Below are 23,504 nucleotides of genomic sequence, written 5' to 3'. Positions count from 1 at the left end.
ATAGACATATACATTTACTATCTAAAATCAGGTTAGAAATTCTAAAAATTATCAGAAGGCTGGATTTAAATGGAAAACCCATACCACAGAACAAAACCAGAAATACTAGAAAATTACAATAAAATACTAAAAACAGTATATAAACACAATGGTAAGACTCAAGACCAAACCTGTCTATACTATCAAATGTAATGGCAGACTCACCTATAAAAGAAAAAAAGAGCCTGTCAGATCAGACAGGGGAAACAAATCAACTATATGTTTTATGCAAGAAACATTACCTAAAACCAAAGGGACTCAGAAAACTGAAAATGAAAAGACAGAGCAAAGAAATAACAAGCAAATATAGACATTAAGACAAAGTATAACCCATCATAATGAACTTCTTTTATATAAATGTTATCTTAACAAATCTGATGATGAGAGTGGAGTTTGGATTTCCGTGGGAAAAGCACTCACATAGAGGGAAGAATCCCAACACTCCATCCACCTTCATCTACCAGGGGTCCCCAAACTTTTTACACAGGGGGCCAGTTCACTGTCCCTCAGACTGTTGGAGGGCCACCACATACAGTGCTTCTCTCACTGACCACCAATGAAAGAGGTGCTCCTTCCAGAAGTGCGACGGGGGGTAGGATAAATGGCCTCAGGGGCCACATGTGGCCCGCAGGCCATAGTTTGGGGATGCCTGACACTACCTACCAAAGTCAGGGCCAACAGACAGAGACTACAAAATAGTTATGCTATTCCTGGATAATATTACAAACAACTTTATACCACTAAACTTGAAAACTATAAAGTGCAAGTATTCCTAGAAAAACATGTTCTCAAAATTGATAGAAGAAATAGAAAATAATATTTATCCATGTACCTTTTACATTGAATCTGTAATTTCAAGCTTTCCCATATTAAAAAAACAAAAAACCTAGGCTTAGATGGCTTCATAATTTATTCTACCAAACATTTAGAGTACCAATTGACACAAACTCTTCCGAAAGATATTAAAAGAGGAATAACCTCCCAGTTTATTTTACCAGCAAAACCTTGATACTGAAGCTTGAGAAGATTATGAGAAAAGTACAAGTTCATCTTTCTAATAAATATAAATGCAAAAAATCCAGAACAAAATTACAGCAAATCTAAGCAGTGATAACAGTAACACATCATGACATTGGGCTGAATCCAGAAATTCAATGTTTGTTTCACATGGGAAAAAAACAAACAACTAAGCAGTGCAATTCACCACATAAGCCAATCACTGTACTTCACTATATTAACAGAAAAAGAATAAAAATGGTTTATTATTTAACTAGGTAGAGAAAAAAATTTTGATATAATTCAATACCCATTCATGAAAGACATTCTTAGTAAAAAACCAGGAATAAAATAAAAGTAAATTTCTTTACTCTGACAAAGGGTATTTATAAACAAACAAACAGAAAAACCCTACAACACATATCACATTTAATGAAGAAACACTGAAAACGTTCCCTGTATCATGAATGAGATAGGTACATCTGCTTTCGCGTCTACTCAAGATTGTACTCTCAGTCCTAAGCAGTGAAATAAGTCAAAGGGGAAAATAAAGGTTTAAGAATCAGCCAGGAAGAAATAAATTCATTTGAAGATGACATGTTTGCTTATGTATAAAGACAAAGAGACTTAATAATTATTTAATCAGTGAATTTAGGAAGATAACTGAATACAGTCAATATACAAAATCAACTTATTTGTATATATTAACAACAAATAGAAAAATTTTCAAAGTTTAATGTAATCAGAGTAGCATCAAAAAGCATCAAATATCTAGAAATCAATTAAAGATATGTAAGAGCTCCAGGCTGAAAACTATAAAATATTAATGGAGAGATATACAAGATTCATGAATTATAAGACTTAATATCATTAATTCTGCCCCAAGCTGATCTATAGATATAAATCCTAACAGGACAAGGCAGGACAAGCTGAGTTTAACATTTATATAGAAATGCAAACAGCCAAGACTAAACAAGATAATCTTGAAGAATAACACAGCTGGAAAACTTACACTACCAGATATCAAGACTATGTCAAAAACGATAGTTATGAAGATAGTGCAGTATGTGGAAAGAAAACAAACAGACCAATGAAACAGAACAGAGTTAGAGACAGATTCACATGGATAAACACAGCAAAGGAATAGAATGGAGAGTCCAAAAACCTGATTTTCACAGGACTGTCACACTTTCCATTTGACATTTCTCATATGACATTCCACATATGATGAAGGTGATAATGTACAGCAATGGGGGAAAAAATGATCTTTTTAGTAAATAGCGCTGGGTCAAGGGGATAGCCACATGGGAAAACAATTACTCCACCTCATATCCTACACAAAAGTCAATTCCTGACAGACAGTAGAGCTAAATGCAAAAGCAAAACAAAGCTTTCAGAAGACAGGAGGATAAACTCATAACCTTGGGAGTAAGCAAAAAAATTTGCTTTTTGGTTTTTTTTTTATGATGATGAACTAGAGTTTATTAGCACAAAGCAATTCAGCAGTTCCAAAAGACACTATGATCTCATACAATAGCTATTTGCTGTTTATACTTTACAGAGCATTTAATCTGTACAAGGCCCTGATACCATAAAGAAAAGTATAAGCGGATTCTTAATGTTTTAAGATAGTCGAATAAAAAGAAGAGGGTGTTGAGCTACTGGTCACAAATGAATCAAATATGACCTGTTCTCAAGTCAACTAAAAGATTATAAAGTTAATAATTAAAATTAACAAACAACCGTGTCTTCTACTCTCCTATAGTTTCTTCAAGAATTGTGGCTGTATTTAAATATATTTCCTTAACTGGACAGGAAAGAGCCCAGCCATGCCTAAGCTGAGGTCAAAGGGAAATAAATGTGCATGACATAGATGGACGGAAAAAATTTTTTTAAACATGTCACAGAACCAGAGGACAGATCCAGACTGAGGAGAGCAGAGGTGACTCCAGGAAAAACCCAAGGATGAACTCCATGGATTTCAGCATAAGAAAAATATTATTGATGGGCATATAGCAGAATTGTTAAAGCAGTAGGAAATATTAACTAAAAACTATAAAGAAAACCTAGGATATAATTCTTTTTTTAAATTTATTGTGTTAACATAGTTTCAAGTGTCCCACTCAATACAACACCATCAACTCCCGCATCACGCCCCCACGCCCCTCCCCTACCTCTCTCCCCACTTCCCCTCTGCAGCTTGCTGCCCTATTATCTGTATCTGCACGTTACGTACATATGATTTGGCTATTCCCTTTACCTTCTCTGATCCCCTCCCTTCACCCCCCTTCCCTCTGACAGCTGTCCTGTTCCCTGTGACACTGCCTCTGTTTCTATTTTGTTCCTCAGTTTACTGTGTTCATTAGATTCCACATATAAGTGACATCATATGATATTTGTCATTTAGCATACAATTCTTAACATTAACAACAACAAAGAATTATGAAAGTAATTCTGGTGATCATGATACAGCGTTAATTACTCATTAATATTTCAGTCAGAATAATATAAACTTTGACTATTTAACTTAACTAAAACTGCGAAACAACTATGTTGGAAGCATAAGAGCAAGAAAGAGAACTATTTACTCATCTACCATTGTGGGAAGTCAAGAAATAATGTCTAAAATTAACAAGTTCTCTGCCCAGGGCTCCAATCAATCATCTTTTACAACCTGGATATCCCATAATTGCTTTAAGAGAGTACATTTTCTCATACAGGTACTCATATTTATATTTTCTTATTTACAAAATATATTGAGCACCTGACCAGGTGGTTCACAGTGGATAGTGTCCGACTGGGATGCAGAGGGCCCAGGTTCAAGACCCCGAGGTTGCCTGCCAGCTTGAGCGCAAGCTCATCTGGTTTGAGCAAGGCTCACCAGCTTGAGTCCAAGGTTGCTGGTTTGAGCAAGGGGTCACTCAGTCTGCTGTAGCCCCCCCCCCCCAGTCAAGGCACATGTGAGAAAGCAATCAATGAACAACTAAGGTGCCGCAATGAAGAATTGATGCTTCTCAACTCTCTCGCTTCCTGTCTGTCTGTCTCTATCTGTCCCTCTCTGTCTCTGTCACACACACACACACACAAATGTGTGTGTGTGTGTGTGTGTGTGTGTGTGTGTATATATATATATATATATATATATATATATATATATATACCTCTCAATACCTCTGTATTTCTCTTAATAACATCATTCTCCCAGATACCTAGCTTTGAAGACTCTCCTCACAGATACAGATGGTCAGTCAATAAATCTTGTCAACTGTTTTATAACCAACATGAAAAAAAAAATTTATTTATGCCCTAACTTCCTATAGTTTTCTCAATGGTCTCTTAGCCTTAAATCAGTCCTCATTACATATAATAGCCAGATTAAAACCTCTGTCTAGAATGTTCTCCCCATACTTTTTTTTTTAAAGTACAGGTCTTTAAGATTTTATTCATTTTAGAGAGGGAAGAGGGAGAGGGAGAGGGAGAGGAAGAGGGAGAGGGAGAGGAGGAAGGGGGAGGGAGAGGGGGATAGGGAGGGAGGGAGGGAGGGAGGGAGGGACAGAGAGAGAGAGAGAGAGAGAGAGAGAGAGAGAGAGAGAAAGGAGCAGGAAGCATCAACTCCATGTGACTTGACCAGACAAGCGCAGGGTTTCGAACCGGAGACCTCAGCGTTCCAGATTGACGCTTTATCCACTGCGCCACCACAGGCCAGGCTCCCCGTACTGGTGTGTCTATTGTCTCTCTCCCTGTCACACCAGGAGATAAGGTCCATGAGAGCAGGAACAGGTTTTGTTCAGTGCATATCCCCACTACTTAGAAACATGCCTGGCACAAAGTGAGAGCTCAATTAATAATATTTGAATTTAAAAATGTTAATTCATTGCTTCAACAAATACTTAGTAAGTACTGACATAATAGAGACACTATAGATAAAGCAATGAGCAACTACAGTTATGATCAGAAAAGGAGAAAGGAGAAACATTAAGTCCAGACTTGATGAATCAGAGGTCTTTTGAACAGAGGAAGTGATGTCTAAGATCAGACTTGAGAGATAACTTGGAAAGAACTAATTATAGGTGGGAAAGAAAACGGCATGAAATAAGATCAGGAATTACAAGGGCAGGGTGCAGGAGGGAGATGAATAGCACATTCAAAATTTACAAGAAGTGTGTGATTCAAGTATGGAACCAGAGAAGGAAGTAAGGCTAGAGAGGTAAGTAGAAACCAAATCATGAAGGACTCTGTAAGTAATGTGAAGCGAAGGAGCAGTAGGTGGACTGCAATGACAGTCACCTGAACAGAGGTGCAGGAAGTGACTTTTTAGGGAGACTCACTTGTTGGCTAATTGGATCCCTGGGGTAAAGAATGGAAAGAGTCAAGAACATGCTGAGGTTCCTGGCTGAGGCAGCCAGGTGGACAGCAGTGCTTGCACTGAGATAAAGCACAGAGAAGAAAGGGCCTGTCTGATAGAATGATGATGGAGTTGAGTACGATAAATTAGAGGAGCTGGTGAGACTTCCAAGTGAACAATGTAGTTAGCAGATAAAGTGATACGAACAACTGACGCTCAGAATAAAGATGTAAATTTTATTCTGTATTTATTATACACGCACAGATAACTGAAGCCAAGAGAATAAATGGAATCGCCATGGAGGGTTTATGCACAGAGAAAGCACAGTATGCCCTGGAAAACCCCACCATTTTAAAAGATAGAGAAGAAGAATCTAAGAAGGAGATTGAGAAAAAACAAGGAGGAGAATAAACCAAACAAGTACAGTGTCACAGAGTAGAAGAGAATATTTCAGAAGGCAAGGGTAGCCACAGCACCTATTACTAAAGTAGGTCACGTAATTTAAGTACTGAAATTGGTTCATCCAAATAACAAGGATCATCAGGAATCTTGTGAACAGTTTAAGTGGCATAGTAGAAACAAAAGCTATCTTTCAGAGATATAAAATTTAAGAGGTAAAGTAGATACAAAATAAGCACAAATACAAGAAGTTTGATTGTCAAGGGGAAATAAAGAAAACTCTTGGCCCTGGCGATGTACGTCAGTTGGTTAAAGCATCGTCCCAAGGATGCAGGTTCGATCCCTGGTCAGGGCACAAAGAAGGATCAACCAATAAATGAATAAATAAATGAAACAAGAAGCCAAAAAAAATTTTTTTTCTCTCTCTGACCCCTACCACTTTCTTTCAAAATCAATTTAAAAATTTTTTTAAAAAGAAAATTACTGAAGGCAATAAGGAGATAAGTTCAAGTAAAGTTCAGAGGAGTAATAAAAAATATACTCTCTTGTTCAAAATCCTCTAAACATTTCTTCATTGCAAAATTAACCTGTTCAACGTCACAAATATTCAAATAAATGCAAATTTAAAATGAAATAACATTTTCATACATTGAATTACCAAAAAGAAAAAGTGTTGATAACACCCAATGCCACAGAAGGGGAGCTGAAACCGGAATGCACATGACTTTACAATAGACTCTTAATTGGGTACAATCCTTTGGAAATCAATTTCCCCAAATGTTTCAAAAATCATAGTCAACAAATTATATGTCTGGGAATCTAGCCAAGGAAACAATGTAAAACATAGGAAGGAACTTATATACATAAGGAGACTACCTGGAGTACTTACACTAAAGAATGAAAACTTGGAAATGACTATGAACATGTTAGCACCGTGCAGTTGTTGGAACAATGCATACAAATTATATAAAACAAGGATAAAATGTATATAATTAATCTCAGGTACAAATATTTAATATTTATTGTGATCATCATGTCTTCAAAAGATGTATTAAAATACTGAAAGAATAGAATAATGTTAAATAGCTATGGTAATTATATTATGAAAAAGGAATTATGATTACTTTTTCTTTTGTCTATCCCAAATTTCTTTCTCTTGTAAGTAAAGCAAATAACATTTTTGGAACTTGGAAGGCTTGATGTTTAAAACCCTTGCCTGACCAGGCGGTGGTGCAGTGGATAAAGCGTCGGAGTGGGACACGGAGGACCCAGGTTTGAAACCCCGAATTTGCCAGCTTGAGCATGGGCTCATCTGGTTTGAGCAAGGCTCACCAGCTTGAGCCCAAGGTCGCTGGCTCGAGCATGGGGTCACTTGGTCTGCTTTCGCCCCCCTGGTCAAGGCACATATGAGAAAGCAGTCAATGAACAATTAAGGTGCCACAACGAAGAATTAATGCTTCTCATTTCTCTCCCTTCCTGTCTGTTCCTATCTGTCCCTCTCTGTTTCTGTCACATACACACACACAAAAGAAAACCCCTGACAACACTCTCAGCTCCCACTACTTCCCATGAAAACCCTGATCTCTTTGTCTTTGTCTCCTCATTCCTTGACCATTCCCATGTAACAGCTTTCCTAACACTATTTTTCCTCATTGGAATGTTCTCTCCCTCCTATTTGCTTTTCTAAATCCCACTCAATTTGCATAGTTCAGCATATTCCCACATCTCTCCTAAAGATTTCCCCAAACCTCTTAGTCATAGTAACCTCACCCTTCTCCAACACCCTAACACTTGTCTGCACTGTTCATTTGACCCTGAGCACACGGCCTCTTCCCAGCACCGCCCAGAATCATGTTGTATGCAGTACGGGACATGGCATGCTTCTTCTGTACTCGCAGGTTCACTGCAGCATTATTCATTAGAACCAAGAAACGGAAAACACCTTCATGTCCATCAACGGATGAACAGATACAGAAAATGTGAGCTAGTCTGGCCTGTGGGGGCACAGCGTCAACCTGGAATGCTGAGGGCACTGGAGTTTGACATCCCAGGCTTGCCCGGTCAGGACACATAAGAGAAGCAACAAGGATGAGTTTATGCTTCCTGCTCCTCTCCAACCCCCCCTCCTCTCTCTAAAGTCAATACATAAAAAATCTTTAGCCCTGGCCGGTTGGCTCAGTGGTAGAGCGTCAGCCTGTCGTGTGCATAAGTCCTGGGTTCGATTCCTGGCCAGGGCACACAGGAGAAGCGCCCATCTGCTTCTCTACCCCTCCCCCTCTCCTTCCCCTCTGTCTTTCTCTTCCCCTCCTGCAGCCAAGGCTCCATTGGAGCAAAGATGGCCCGGGCGCTGGGGATGGCTCCTTGGCCTTAGAGTGGCTCTGGTCGCAACAGAGCGACGCCCCGGAGGGGCAGAGCATTGCCCCCTGGTGGGCAGAGCGTCGCCCCTGGTGGGCGTGCCGGCTGGATCCCGATCGGGCACATGTGGGAGTCTGACTGTCTCTCCCTGTTTCCGGCTTCAGAAAAATACAGAAAAAAAAATCTTTAGAAAAAGAAAAGGTGAGCTACACACACAAATACTATATTATCAGCCATAAAAAGAAGGAAATCCTGCCATTTACAACAACATGGATGATACTTAAGGGCATTATGCCAAGTGAAATAAATCAAACAGAAAAAGACAAATACTGTATGATCTCACTTATATGTGGAATCTGAAAAAGCCGAACTCATAGAAACAGAGTATACTGGTGACTGTCAGGGCAAAGGGGTGAGGGGAATGGAAAGATGTTGGTGAAAGTGTGCCAACCTTCAGTTATTAGATGAGCATGTTCTGGGTACCTAATGTAGAGCACTGTGACTCCAGTGATCAGTACTGCATTGTACACTCGAAAGTTGCTAAGGATCTTAAACATTCTCATCACCACATCCACAACAAAAAATGATGATTATGTGAGGTGATGAATGTGTTAATTAATGTTATTGTGGTAATCATTTCGCAGTGCATATGTGTATCAAATTATCATGTTGTACACCTAAATTTACAAAATGTTATAGTCAATTATATCTCAATAAAGCTGGGGAAAACATCATCCTAAAAAAAGGTAGACTTCTGGAAAAGAATAAAGGAAAGTTTCATATCCTTTGAAAGAAGAATTAGCAAACAAAAGAAAAAATCTAGGATAATATGAAAGATTTAAATCCATTTCACTGATTAAAATATTTAATTTATGGTAAAAAGTGATTAGTCTATAAGAATTGTAATTGATATTCAAAGACTATCTAAAACATCTGAAGCCGATCAGCACTCTATAATCTAATAATTAGAAGAAAGTAATTGGTCAAAGACAAAATTTCTTTGATTTGAGGAAAAAAGAGAAAAATAGCAAGAGACGATAAAGTATCAAAGATGACAGCATCAAAGAAATAAGGAAGAAACAGAAATGTGAGTTCTTCAGAAAACTAGGAAAGACAACTTTAACTGCAAAATCATAATTCAATTAGAAATAATTTAAAATATTTCACGTATCTGGACAAATAAGGACATCTCAATGACCTTGCTGTCTGGGATAATATTTCAGAGTGAACAGAGTTCCCTCCCCACTGCAGACTTCTTTTTAAACTAATGAAAAGACAAGCACTCAACTGACACAACAGAAATACAAAATATTGTAAGAAAATACTATGAAGAACTGTATGCCAAAAAACTAGACAACCTAGATGAAATGGACAAATTCCTTGAAACATATAATCTTCCAAAAATCAAACTGGAAGAATCAGAAAACCTAAACAGACCGATTACAACAAATGAGATTGAAACAGCTATCAAAAATCTCCCAAAAAAGAAAAGTCCTGGGCCTGATGGCTTACAAGTGAATTCTACCAAATATTTAAAGAAGAACTAACTCCTATCCTTCTCAAGCTATTTCAAAAAATTCAAGGGGAAGGAAGACTTCCAAGCTCCTTTTATGAGGCGAGTATAATTCTGATTCCAAAACCAGGCAAAGACAACACAAAGAAAGAAAATTATAGGCCAATATCCCTAATGAATTTAGATGCTAAAATCCTCAACAAAATATTAGCAAACCGGATCCAGCAATATACGGAAAAAATCATACACCATGATCAAGTGGGATTTATTCTTGGGAGACAAGGCTGGTATAATATTCGTAAATCAATCAATGTGATTCATCACATAAACAAAAGGAAGGACAAAAACCACATGATAATATCAATAGATGCAGAAAAAACATTTGATAAAATTCAGCACCCATTCATGATCAAAACTCTCAGCAAAATGGGAATACAGGGAACATACCTCAACATGATAAAGGCCATCTATGACAAACCCACAGCCAACATCATACTCAAAAATTAAAAGCAATCCCCTTAAGATCAGGAACAAGGCAGGGGTGCCCCCTTTCACCACTCTTATTCAGCATAGTTCTGGAAGTCCTAGCCACAGCAATCAGACAAGAAGAAGAAATAAAAGGCATCCATATTGGAAAAGAAGAAGTAAAACTATCATTATTTGCAGATGATATGATATTGTATATAGAAAACCCTAAAGTCTCAGTCAAAAAACTACTGGACCTGATAAATGAATTCAGCAAGGTGACAAGATATAAAATTAATACTCAGAAATCAGAGGTATTTTTATACATTAACAATGAACTGTCAGAAAGAGAAATTAAGGAAGCAATCCCCTTCACCATTGCAACCAAAAAAATTAAGTACCTAGGAATAAATTTAACCAGGGAGATTAAAGACTTGTACTCAGAAAATTATAAAACACTGATAAAAGAAATCAGGGAAGATACAAACAAGTCAACCATATACCGTGCTCATGGTTAAGAAGAATAAACATCATTAAAATGTCTGTATTACCCAAAGCAATTTATAAATTCAATACAATACCGATTAAAATACCAATGACATACTTCAAAGATATAGAACACATATTCCAAAAATTTATATGGAACCAAAAGAGAACACTAATAGCCTCAGCAATCTTGAAAAGGAAGAATAAAGTGGGAGGTATCACACTTCCAGATATCAAGTTATACTACAAAGCCACTGTACTCAAAACAGCCTGGTACTGGCATAAGAACAGGCATATAGATCAATGGAACAGAACAGAGAACCCAGAAATAAACCCACAGCTCTATGGACAACTGATATTTGGCAAAGGAGGTAAGAGCATACAATGGAGTAAAGACAGCCTCTTTAATAAATTACGGGGTGGGGGGAGGAAAGGGAGGGGGTTGGGGGAGGGGAGGAGCACAAAGAAAACCAGTTAGAAGGTGATGGAAGACAACTGGACTTTGGGTGATGGGAATGCAGCATAATCAAATGTTAAAATAACCTAGTGATGTTTTCTCTGAACATATGTACTCTGATTTATCAATGTCACCCCATTAAAATTAATTTTAAAAAAACAATTATACTCAGTGAAAATAAACTTATTAAAAAAAAAAAGACAAGCACTCATTAAATATGATGACAGTATATATATAGAAAAGTCTATCTACCTACCCTACCAAACCAGGTTTTACAAATTCCATCTCTACCTTATGTTTTTAATTACTGTTGAATTCCTTTTAACAGACTTTTGCTTACACACCCTAATTTGCACTTAAAGCTAAGGCATTTTCAAGGATACAATACATTAGGAATCCATAATTTATACAGTTTACAAAATTCAAGTTGGACTGTCATATAATGACCTGTCATGTAAGAGTTAATTATTAATTTCTATGGATGCTTTACATCTAAATTAAGCTCTTCAAGGTAGAACCTAGATTAGGATCCAAAAATCTAATCCTGAAAACTAAACACCTTAAAAACGCCAGCTTGAATATCTTACTTTTTTAAGTGATATGGTTAAAAAATAAAAACATTTATATCTAAATAAATTTCAAAAATAGAAACCTCACTGCCTAATTTACTTACCAAAATAACTTCTCCATATGCAATATTTGGCAATTACCAATCTAGTTCAATGAAGCTATACAAAACTAGCAAAAATCAAAGAATCATTTTTACCTATGTATATTTTACTATCTTCTCAATAATAGTTGATTAGCAGTCATCTGCCATATGTATGTTAAATATAATTAAACATCTTTACTAAAAAACTTGAATGTAAACTATAATAGAATGACAGGTAATTTTAAAAACATTAATACAAAAGTTGTCTCTATTTTCCTGGATTTGTCCAATACACAATCCTATATTTTGAAATCCCACCAGTGAGATAGTAATCAAATATTAACTCAATTTTTTTTTTTTTTTTTTTTTTTTTTGTATTTTTCTGAAGCTGGAAACGGGGAGAGACAGTCAGACAGACTCCCGCATGCGCCCGACCAGGATCCACCCGGCACGCCCACCAGGGGGCGACGCTCTGCCCTCCAGGGGGCGATGCTCTGCCCCTCCAGGGCGTCGTTGCCCTGTTGCGACCAGAGCCACTCTAGCGCCTGGGGCAGAGGCCAAGGAGCCATCCCCAGCGCCCGGGCCATCTTTGCTCCAATGGAGCCTTGCTGCCAGAGGGGAAGAGAGAGACAGAGAGGAAGGACGGGGGAAGGGTGGAGAAGCAGATGGGCGCTTCTCCTGTGTGCCCTGGCCGGGAATCAAACCCCGGACGTCTGCACGCCAGGCCGACGCTCTACCACTGAGCCAACCGGCCAGGGCCATTAACTCAATTTTTACACTGAAGATAAAGAAGGGGAACGACAACTAATGTCTTAATATAATCAAAAACATCCAGCAAAAATTGTTGGGCAACATGAGGATAAAGTGAAAAACAGTCCACATTCTTGGAAAAGTAATCCCTAAATAATTTTTGACACTTCCTGTCTATGCAAGCTACAAGTAGATAAAACCATCAAAAGATCTGGGTTAAAATGACATGCGTTTTTGGGGGGAGGAGGGCTTTTGGGAGGTGAGGTTTGACTTTATTTTTTTTACATGCTTTTCATTTGATAATAATCTCATGAACCTTAATGAAAGAAGAAAAAAAACTACTCAACGTACCAAAATACAAAGAACAGCTAATATGGTTACTTACAACTTAAAAAATCCAGGTTACCAATATCTCTAGAGTCAGAACACTCAGTAAACATAATTACCACAGTTTTAAAAACCTGTGACTCAACTTAGGTGCAGAAAACAATTAAAGTACAATTAAAATGACCATAAGTTGCTACTCAGTTGGTCTTGAAACAAAATAGTTGGGTTTATAGACTATATTGAGAATGATCTGGGAAAGAAAAGATGAGGATAAAATCTACTAAATACAATCTGTCCTCAATAAGACAATGCAGATTCCCAACATGGAACTAATATTTTAGTTATTCTACTTTCTGTTATATCATTTGGACTTTTTGAAGCAAACTGCCTTAGCCAATTAGATACTTGCAAATTTTCCAACAAAAATCTTTACAAAAAAATGATTTAAAAATCACCAAAATGCTAAAAGACAAGATGTTCAAGACTTTAGAGAATATATAGGAAAGACTATAATCAGGGAAGGGCTTTACCAAGGTGGGCAAAGTTCAGAATGGTAGGATTCCTTCCCTGTGGTAATGAATACGCTAAACCTATTGGCATGGTCTGGTGACTATCAGTGGGAACAGCAGTAAAACAGAAGGGAAAAGCCTGGTACAAAAACTGAATGGCTCAAAGAAAACCTAAGTGGTGACAAGAGCCTAAAGGCACATGCAGGTACGCATCTTTTATATTGGATGTGATACACTTACATGGCCCCTGTTGAATCTCTTGGGGACCAACAGTAAAGCAAGTTTAGAACTTCAAATCTTGAGACATCTATAGCAAGATGCTGATCCAATGTGGCTCCAAATATCTTCTGTTTTCCTGGCTCACCTGAAGAGGAAAAAACACTACAGAGGATGTGGGAACTGAATTTCTTTAGGTAGTTTCTTCTAGAGCAACTGTCTGAAAGTTTTGGCCCAATCCTTTCTCAAGTCTGGAGATGAGACACTTGAGGGACCAGTGGAAAACAAAATTCAAATGAAAAGGTGGAGTGAGGCAGCTAAAGGGGGAATTCGAGAGCACAAGACCATCGTCATAGGTAAATCTGTGTTTCTCACAGTCAGTGGGAAGAGGCAGAGAAAGGAGAGGAAAAAAATGCACAGAAGTTCTCCCTCAGCTCCCTCACCCCAATTGCTACTAAAAATTCACGAAGTGCCGAAAGTTTCTGACCGCAATTAGGGACTGAATAAGCAAGCTGACTTGGAAAACTTAAGCACTTTGTCAAGTCCCCACCCCCCCCCAACCCCCCCACCCCCACCCCCCGGCTACACGGCATTATTAAGCAGTGGGGAGGCCTTTCAGGTAGCACTGTTTTCCTAAAAGATTCTGGTCGATATACCGCTTGAGGCAAGAGAGAGAGAACACATCCAATTTTACAAAAATGGAAGTCACAGGACAATATACCATATTTACAAAGTTTATTTAATTCTGTTTTTCAAAAGGGGAGGGATAGCTTTCATGTAATAAGAAATCAGAACAAAAAGTAAGTTTCCAAATAAGAGAAAATATTTTTAAACTAAACACACAAACTGCATCCGTCATCCCCTTAGGAAATACCAGCTCTAGAAATCTTTAAAATAAACTAGGATTAGCAGAATCAAGATTGTCTGATGTACATTACCACACAAAAGCATAAAAATGTAGTCTATTATGTTAAATTTTGATTCATTTTTAATTAACTTAATTTTTTTCTTAAAACATTTTACCTAAACATTGAATTATTAGTTCTTCTCCAGCATTCATGTAATCACCTAGGACATAAAACAATTTCCTTTCTGAACATAATTCCATTTTAAACCGAGTTTACTTGAACTATATCTGGTAAAATAGCAGAATCTTCTGAAAAATAAGATTGGAGAACCAATTAGATCCTTACCTGACGTGGCTGTTCATTCATTCGTTGTGGGTCTGATTTCACTTTATTATTAGGATGATTTGTGACTTTGGTTACTGGTTGTTTGAAAATTGATGCTGTTTGTCTAATTGGCAATGTTGTATTCAAGTCTGGTTTACCCTGTGGATATAAGCATGTTTTCATTAGTAAATGTTATACATCAGGGGTCCCCAAACTACGGCCCCGCGGGCCACATGCGGCCCCCTGAGGCCATTTATCCAGCCCCCTCTGCACTTCTGGAAGGGGCATCTCTTTCATTGGTGGTCAGTGAGAGGAGCATAGTTCCCATTGGAATACTGGTCAGTTTGTTGATTTAAATTTACTTGTTCTTTATTTTAAATATTGTATTTGTTCCCATTTTGTTTTTTTTACTTTAAAATAAGATATGTGCAGTGTGCATAGGGATTTGTTCATAGTTTTTTTTATAGTCTAGCCCTCCAACGGTCTGAGGGACAGTGAACTGGCCCCCTGTGTAAAAAGTTTGGGGACCCCTGTTATACATAAATTAGATGAATTCTTTTTTGTTAATCCTGTATCAGTTACTTTAAATCAGATTATCCCAAACTTCTCAATATCAGTATTTTAAATACGTATTTTAAAAGTAGTACATTGTTAGTACTTTATTATGTAAGACATACAAGTGGGTAAAAGTGGGTTTACAGTTGTGAGGACACAAAATGTGGAATTTATCCTTATATTTTTATTAATTGTATTATTTTCCATAGAAACAACTATAAACCTACTTTGGTCCACCCCTGTACATAAAATTCTTTCCAAAATAAAGTTTTTAAATATATTTTTAAAGGTAAAGAATTTTCTCTATAAAAATTCATAATTAGTTTGGCAAGATACTAAGGACTTTGAAATGGAGTTGGGTTATACAAAGGAAGGAGAACCTCAGGACAACCATCAGGACACTCGGAGAACGGAGGAAAATAGCGGCCGTTAAAATACAACCACCTGATCAGCAGTCAGGAGGCCAGGCTTACATAAAACACACACATTCATCTTCTCCTTTTACAGAAACAGAATTACAACGAGAAGTTCTAATTCTAGCAAACAATTCAATTTAGAAAAATGTAATCAGAAAATATTACTTATTTTTATATGACATTTAATACTTTTAAAGAAGAGGCTTAAAATTGAGCTCTGGAAAGTCAAGTCACATACTTATCTACTTTTAATCCCCAGTAACAAAGTGTAAGCTGTATTCCAGCTAAGTCAGAATTGGGCACGAATTGCCATGAAGTTCATTTGCAAAACTTGAACCGCGGGTGGGGTGCCCAGGGGTGGTAAGAAAAACAACAAAATGTGATTATGGCAAAAAATATAAAAGGTCATATATATCTAAAAACAATACATATCTGAAATTTTTGATAAATAAGTATACTTGATAAATCTGCAGGATATTCGGCGAACTTTTATTTTTACAACTATCTCCAGAGAAAAATTGTAATATCAACTTCTCAACTCCAGAACAGTGGTTCTCAAACTGGAGCACTCACCAGGGCCACCCAAGGGGCTTATTAAAATACAGAGCACTGGGCCTCGTGCGTCTGAGGTGGGGCCTGGGGAGCTGCATTTCTATTAAGGTCTCAGGCGCTGCGCGGTGGCTGCCCGAGGGACCACACTTGGATAACTGTTGCTCTAAACCAGTGCTAGTCAACCTGGTCCCTACCGCCCACTAGTGGGCGTTCCAGCTTTCATGGTGGGCGGTAGCAGAGCAACCAAAGTATAATATAAATCAAAAGATAAGATTTAACTATAGTAAGTTGTTTTATAAAGATTTATTCTGCCAAACTTAGCAAAAATCTGACATAAAGTACTTGGTAAGTAATTACTATTATATGCTTTAACTTGCTGTAACTCTGCTCTATAAATTTTATAAAGTTACTTCCCTACTTTATAAATCAACATTACTGTGGAACCGGTGGGCGGTTAGAAAATTTCACTACTAACAGAGATACAAAAGTGGGCGGTAGGTATAAAAAGGTTGACTACCCCTGCTCTAAATGAATGCAAACTGGTGGCAGGCGGACCAAGTCTAGCCCATAGACATGTTCTCCATTTTCAAGGTCTTTAATACAGTAAATTAAGCCAACAGCTATAAATCTGGAGACTTCACATAAAACCCAGAATTCTAGCTTCTTTTAACTTTTTTTTTTTTTTTTTTTTTTCATTTTTCTGAAGCTGGAAACGGGGATAGACAGTCAGACAGACTCCCGCATGCGCCCGACTGGGATCTACCCGGCACGCCCACCAGGGGCGGTGCTCTGCCCCCCAGGGGGCGATGCTCTGCCCATCCTGGGCGTCGCCATATTGCGACCAGAGCCACTCTAGCGCCTGAGGCAGAGGCCACAGAGCCATGCCCAGCGCCCGGGCCATCTTTGCTCCAATGGAGCCTTGGCTGCGGGAGGGGAAGAGAGAGACAGAGAGGAAAGCGCGGCGGAGGGGTGGAGAAGCAAATGGGCGCTTCTCCTATGTGCCCTGGCCGGGAATCGAACCCGGGTCCTCCGCACGCTAGGCCGACGCTCTACCGCTGAGCCAACCGGCCAGGGCTGCTTCTTTTAAAAAACTCAAATATCTAGAAATACTAGGCCTCATCCAGCCACCACGGGCCACAATTAATTAGTGACAGGGACCCACTTGAGGTGTCAGGCATTCTCCTTTTGCAGAATTTCTCAACAATTAACATTTGTGTTACCTGTCTGAGCCCTGCAGGTACTGAGTTTGTGACCTCTGCTTAAAGAATATTAGCAATGTCAGCCCTGACCGGCTGGCTCAGTGGTTCGATTTCCAGTCAGGGCACACAGGAGAAGGAACCATCTGCTTCTCCACCCTTTCCCCTCTCCTCTCTCTCTCTCTCTTCCCCTCCAGAAGCCAAGGCTCCACTGGAGCAAAGCTAGCCCAGGTGCTGAGGACAACTCCATGGCCTCCACCTCAGGTGCTAGAGTGGCTTAGGCCACAAGGAGCAATGCCCCAAATGGGCAGAGCATCGCCCACTAGTGGGCTTGCCAGGTGGATCTGGGTCGGGTACAAGGGGGAGTCTGTCTGCCTCCCTGCTTCTCACTTCAGAAAAATACAAATATATATATATATATATATATATATATATATATATATTAGCAATGTCTAGGAACATAAGCATCACAATAAATTAATCTAACAATTACATTATAATTCCGACCCACTACTAAATGTGTCTCCATTTCCCTCACTTCACCCCCCTCCACCCACTCACCCACACACACACTCCTCTGTATGTACTGAGCATCTTATCATTCCTTTTTCTCACTCAGTTCTTCCTCAATGTGTGTGTCTACCTTTAAGAGATATATTCATCTTAACTACCTCTTAACATTATTATTTCTCAGTTATCTAGCTTTCTTATCTTTATGTATTTAAAAAAAAACTTTAATTCAGAAGTGTACAAATTTGGCCAACAGTCTGCAAAATAACCACTTAATGTGCCATTTCTAAAACGAGAGGCCCAGGAGTACACATATTTAAAAGCTTTCTGGTAATTCTGTGATACCACAGGTTTGGACATCTTTGATTTATGACATCTACAGCAGTGGTCCCCAAGCCCTGGGCTGCGGACCGGTACTGGTCCGTGGGCCATTTGGTACCGATACGCAGAGAAAGAATAAATAACTTACATTATTTCCGTTTTATTTATATTTAAGTCTGAATGATGTTTTATTTTTTAAAAATGACCAGATTCCCTCTGTTCCATCCGTCTAAGACTCACTCTTGACACTTGTCTTGGTCACGTGATACATTTATCCGTCCCACCCTAAAGGCTAATCCGTGAAAATATTTTCTGACATTAAACCGGTCCGTGGCCCAAAAAAGGTTGGGGACCACTGATCTACAGCATTCTGAGGCCCTAAGTGAAGCCACTCAACCTGTAAAATAGAATTCAATCCTCACTTCACCAGATGGTGATACAGTGAATAGAGTGTTGGCCTGGGATGCTGAGGACCCAGGTTCAAAACCCTGAGGTCGCAGGCTTGAGTGCAGGCTCATCGTCTTGAGCGCAGTGTTGTCGGCTTGAATGGGATCATAGACATGAGCCCAAGGTTGTTGGCTTAGCAAGGGATCACTAGCTCAGCTGGAGTCCCCCACCTCCATCAAGGTACATATAAGAAAGCAATCAATGAACAACTAAGGTACAGCAACTATGAGTTGATGCTTCTCATCTCTCTCCCTTCTCGTCTGTCTATCCCTCTCTCCCTCACACACACAAAAAAATCAATCCTAAAGAAGCTTAACATAGAAACACTAAAAGAGAACTTTTCCTGTCACTAATTAGTTATAATTAGTATATATCACTACACAATCCCTTTGGTTTTGTTCTTTCATAAAAAACAATATACTCTGTTCGTATTAGAACGAAGATGGCTTCAGCAGACACAAAAGTATACTACAACTGTTTGTAAAAACAAACATCCTCATGCCAGGAAGGGTCTCATGGTTACAGAAGATGTCTGAAGGCAGCAGAGACTATTCTAAACTATGGATTCCTAATCCACAAAGACTGCAAGGAAGCATAAAACATAACACTACCAGTGCTACAATGGTAAGATCCAACTTTCTCTTTTTTCATTAACTTTGTTTTTGGTTCAGTCAATAAAAATAAGAAAAGCTGGCTGAAACTATTCAAAATATACATGTACTTTCCATTGTCCATTGTCTGACACTGAGACAGGCAAATCATTCCCCAGTGGCATGAAATAAAATTATTCAAGAGTGTGCTTTTACTCTTCTTTTGATCTTCTTTTTTGAAATTATTTTTTCTCCTTTTCATTGGCCTAGAAAGCTCTGAAGACAAAAAGAAGTGTTTACTAATTAATTTTGTATTCCAAAACAGTACCATGTAGAGTAATCTGAAAAGCTGGACAAACTGGTTTTCCCAGAAACTGTCACAAAAACAGTAAATTTTATTACTACTCTCCTGAGGACTGCCAGACAGTCCCTGTTAATTCCCACCCAGTTGTGTCTAAATTTTGATAACTACCAATCTACCATAAACTTAGAAGCTATAAAACAAACACTTTTTTTATGGGACAAGATTAAAGCTAGTCATACATGTATTTGAAAACTTCCCTTTCAATATAAGAAAAAGTGAAGAAGTTCCTTGCTCTACAAAATTAAACTGGCAAACACACACACTTTACTATTAGACCTAAAAGTTTCCAACCTGTAATAAATTTTCTCAGTATACTGGCTAGTTCCCAAATCAAAGTTTAATGTACTTTATAATAATGTGTATATTAGCTGAAGGTACTCAAAAAACATAATTTTGAGGGTCTATTCTATCCCCCAGGTGCTGAGAATACAAAAATGTTTTAATTTAAACATTTACTTCTTTTCTGTGTGTGTGACAAGACAGAGAGACAGATAGATAGGGATACACAGACAGGAAAGGAGATGAGAAGTATCATGTCTTTGTTGTGGCACCTTAGTTGCTCACTGATTGCTTTCTCGTATGTGCCTTGCTCGGGGGGCTACAGCAGAGCAAGTGACCCTTTGCTTAAGCCAGCAACCTTGGGCTCAAGCCAGTGACCTTTGGGCTCAATCCAGCAACCATGGAGTCATGTCTATGATTCCACGCTCAAGCCAGTGACCTTAGGGTTTCGAACCTGGGTCTTCTGTGTCCCAGCCCAACTCTCTATCCACTGTGCTGCCTGGTCAGGCACTTCATCTTCTTCCACTATGAAAGGGGAACTGTGGAAAAAAGAACTTGTACCTTTCTTAGGTATATTCTCAGATCAACTGAAATATATATATCATATATAAAATATATATTTATGAAAATTAAGGATACAGAAAAATAACTCCTGTAAACACATCCATGTAGTAGATACCATGTGAAGCCTTCACAACATAGCATAGTATGAACAGCAAGGACTTAAACTGTATATTCTAAACACCACATTTCTCAGCCTGGCTTTGAAATAAAGCTGCTTTGTATGACAGTTCAGAATTGTCCATATTCTTTGTATATGTTTCATCTTTAAAGTTCATGCAAATTGTGCACTTTATTTTAAAAATCAGCCATGTTTGTTTTCATGTAAGAATGTTACTCTACCTACCCAAAATGTTGTAATAAAACTGCCAATTCCAAGTTATCGTTCAAATATTATTTTCCTTCTCTGGCTTTGCATAAACCCCAGACCTCCAAGAGATATTCAAGCCCCACTTTGAGAAATAAAGACGTTATTTTTCTAAGGTTACTTTCCTCATCTACAAGTGAGGATAATAGTAACTATACGTAAGATTCTTATAAAGATCAAGTGAAAAAATACTTGTGTAATGCTGTTGCTGCCGATGCATCTTTCACGCAGTCAGTCCCTGAACAAACACTGAGTGCCTATTATCTGTCAGGCACTGACTACGTGCGGGGAGCAGAGTCATTAACAAAGCCCCAAAGCCCCCCTCGGAACTTACCTCCTGGGGTAGAAGGAAGACAACAATGAACAAAGTCAGTTTATAACTTACAGTCATGCTGGCCCATAAATTCTGAATCAATAGATGATATATTTGAATAAAGAAATATATATATGGGATCTATGATTTTTGTACTGAAAATTCACTTATGTGACATTCTAAAAAACGTTTTTTAAGGAGATCAATGGATCTTATTTTAAACAACAGAATGGGTGGACTTCAATTTGAGCTCATTAAAAGGACTTACACTAGTAGCTAACTGAAGAGGTGGAGGACTGAAAGTCCCTAGCTTGGTCTTTCAGATCATATACACTATCGCCCACCACTCATCCCATAGAATTTCATCATACATGCTCCAGGGGCCTCTCAAACTAGTTTGACCTCAACTAAAATTAGAAATATCGTCTACATCATCACTCAGTACACACAAGTTGCCTAAAATACTCAGCCTTACTCAGTATGATGTGTAATTTTCTAATCCTCTTGAATTTCATTTTTTAAAAATTCTAGTCATGAACAACTACAGTGATTTAATGATCTGAAGTTTGAAAACCAACCCCTTTACCTTGCCTACCCCCACCTTCAATCCTTAACACTGATCAGCAGGCTTTCCTATAGGGTCAATACCTTCTCTAAATACTGTCCCTGCCTTCCTGAAACTTCTCTCTAGTCCCTGGACTTACTTGGTTGTCCCTCAAAGATAGCATCTCCCCTCAATTTCTCTCAAATGGAGCCTGATTTTCTCATTGCTCCTTAATTTCTTTCAGTCCTCCCCACCCAGTATAGATTCACAGTCCATCACCATCATTATCACACTGCAAATGTGCTAACCTTTCTTGATCTCTGATTTTTCCACTTGCATCAAAGACCCCATTCTTAACCTTTCCAAAGTCCTTAAAATATTGTAGATTAACAAAATCAGCATCCTTCTGATCTACCATTTTGTAATTCTCCTCACTACCCAAGAAACTTTATTGATTGCCTTTCCGACCAATGTTATGGTTCCTTCACTTTCAACCCCACCCAATCTCCTGTCTGTTCCCTCTTAAACTATTGTTACCAAGCTTGTTCATTTCATTCATGCGGCCAAACTCAATGGCAATGTGTCTTCCCCTGTTCAGCCTCTCGGTGGCAATCAATGTAACTGACCACTCTCCGTTTGAAATTCTCCTCTCCCATGTCTTGCCTACACTACTATCCAGTCATTCACAATACACTTTGCTGATTCCTTCTACTCTAACCAAATTCTTATTCCTGGATTTTCTCAGGGCTTGGTTCTGGATTCTTTCATATACCTGAGTAATCTCCACTTCTATTATTTGGAATTCTACCTGTGACATTTTCATTTACATATTTAATAAGCACCTCAAACTATGCACATTCAATGTTGAACTGATTTTACCAACTCATATAGTAAATGGCAAACCAATCCATTTGGTCCCTCAATCTAAAAACTAAGGGTTCATACTTGATTCTTTTCCATAATCTTCCACATCCAATCCATTAGCAAATCCTGTCAAGTCTCTATTCAAACAGATCTGGATCGATCCACTCTCTCCACCGCATGTGTCCTGGCCATCATCATTCCTCACTGGACTCCTGGAACAGCTGCTTGCGCCTCACTTCCACTTCCATCAATTTCATCGCAAATTAATAGAAACGTGTCCTCAACAGTGGCCTACACTTAAGGGAGAGGCCAGTAATCCCTTGTAATAACTTCCAAGGCTTAGAAATGCTTGATTTATCACCTGTATTCCACTCACTCCCACTCTCCACCCCCAACAATATCCAACAGATACAGACTTGAAGACAGTGTTCAGCAAGGGTTTAAGACACTGAAGAAAAGAACACCAGCCTCCCTGGACAAGGTTTTAGTTACTTTCCTGATAAGCCAGGAATGCTGATGGAAGGAATAAAGGCTCTGTTTTCAGCTTGGATAGAAAAATTCTATGCTCTACCAGGAGCTGGTAATCAGAATGCTCCTACCATTGGCCTCTTTAATTTAAAGTGGTGGTTAGTTGACCATAGCTTCCCTAGGACATAAATAAGTCAGTGCACTGAAAAATTCCTAATCAGTTAAACAAAGGTCTAAATTAAGCCACAGCAAGTGAGCTGGTCCCTCACATCTTCTCCCAAGGCCTTGCTCCCTCTCCTGCTTCTAAAACAGTAGTTATTAACTCTTAAACTACATTTCCTTTGAGAATACACAGGCGAAAATATTGTACAAATTCAAAGATTCCCAGAGGGCCTCCTGGACTCTCAGTGGGACACTTCCCTGACTCGACGGTTTCTTCCAAGCTAGCCTTTTTCAACCTTTGAAGGAAATAATGT

The 23,504-nt window shown here is 38.5% G+C and overlaps 1 protein-coding gene across 1 annotated transcript in view; it reads right to left on the bottom strand.

Annotated features, from left to right (window-relative positions):
- The window catches only part of MBD2 (methyl-CpG binding domain protein 2), a 67,168-nt gene that overhangs the window by 21,008 nt on the left and 22,656 nt on the right, over positions 1-23,504 (bottom strand). Inside the window, exon 3 of the mRNA XM_066352280.1 lies at positions 14,703-14,840. Within this exon, the coding sequence (XP_066208377.1) occupies positions 14,703-14,840 (138 nt within the window). The remainder of the gene's footprint in view (positions 1-14,702; positions 14,841-23,504) is intronic.

This window comes from Saccopteryx leptura, chromosome 11 (assembly GCF_036850995.1).
Source record: "Saccopteryx leptura isolate mSacLep1 chromosome 11, mSacLep1_pri_phased_curated, whole genome shotgun sequence".
Taxonomy (NCBI): domain Eukaryota; kingdom Metazoa; phylum Chordata; class Mammalia; order Chiroptera; family Emballonuridae; genus Saccopteryx; species Saccopteryx leptura.
Note: the sequence above shows the minus strand (reverse complement) of the source record. Positions and strands in the feature narration are given on the sequence as shown.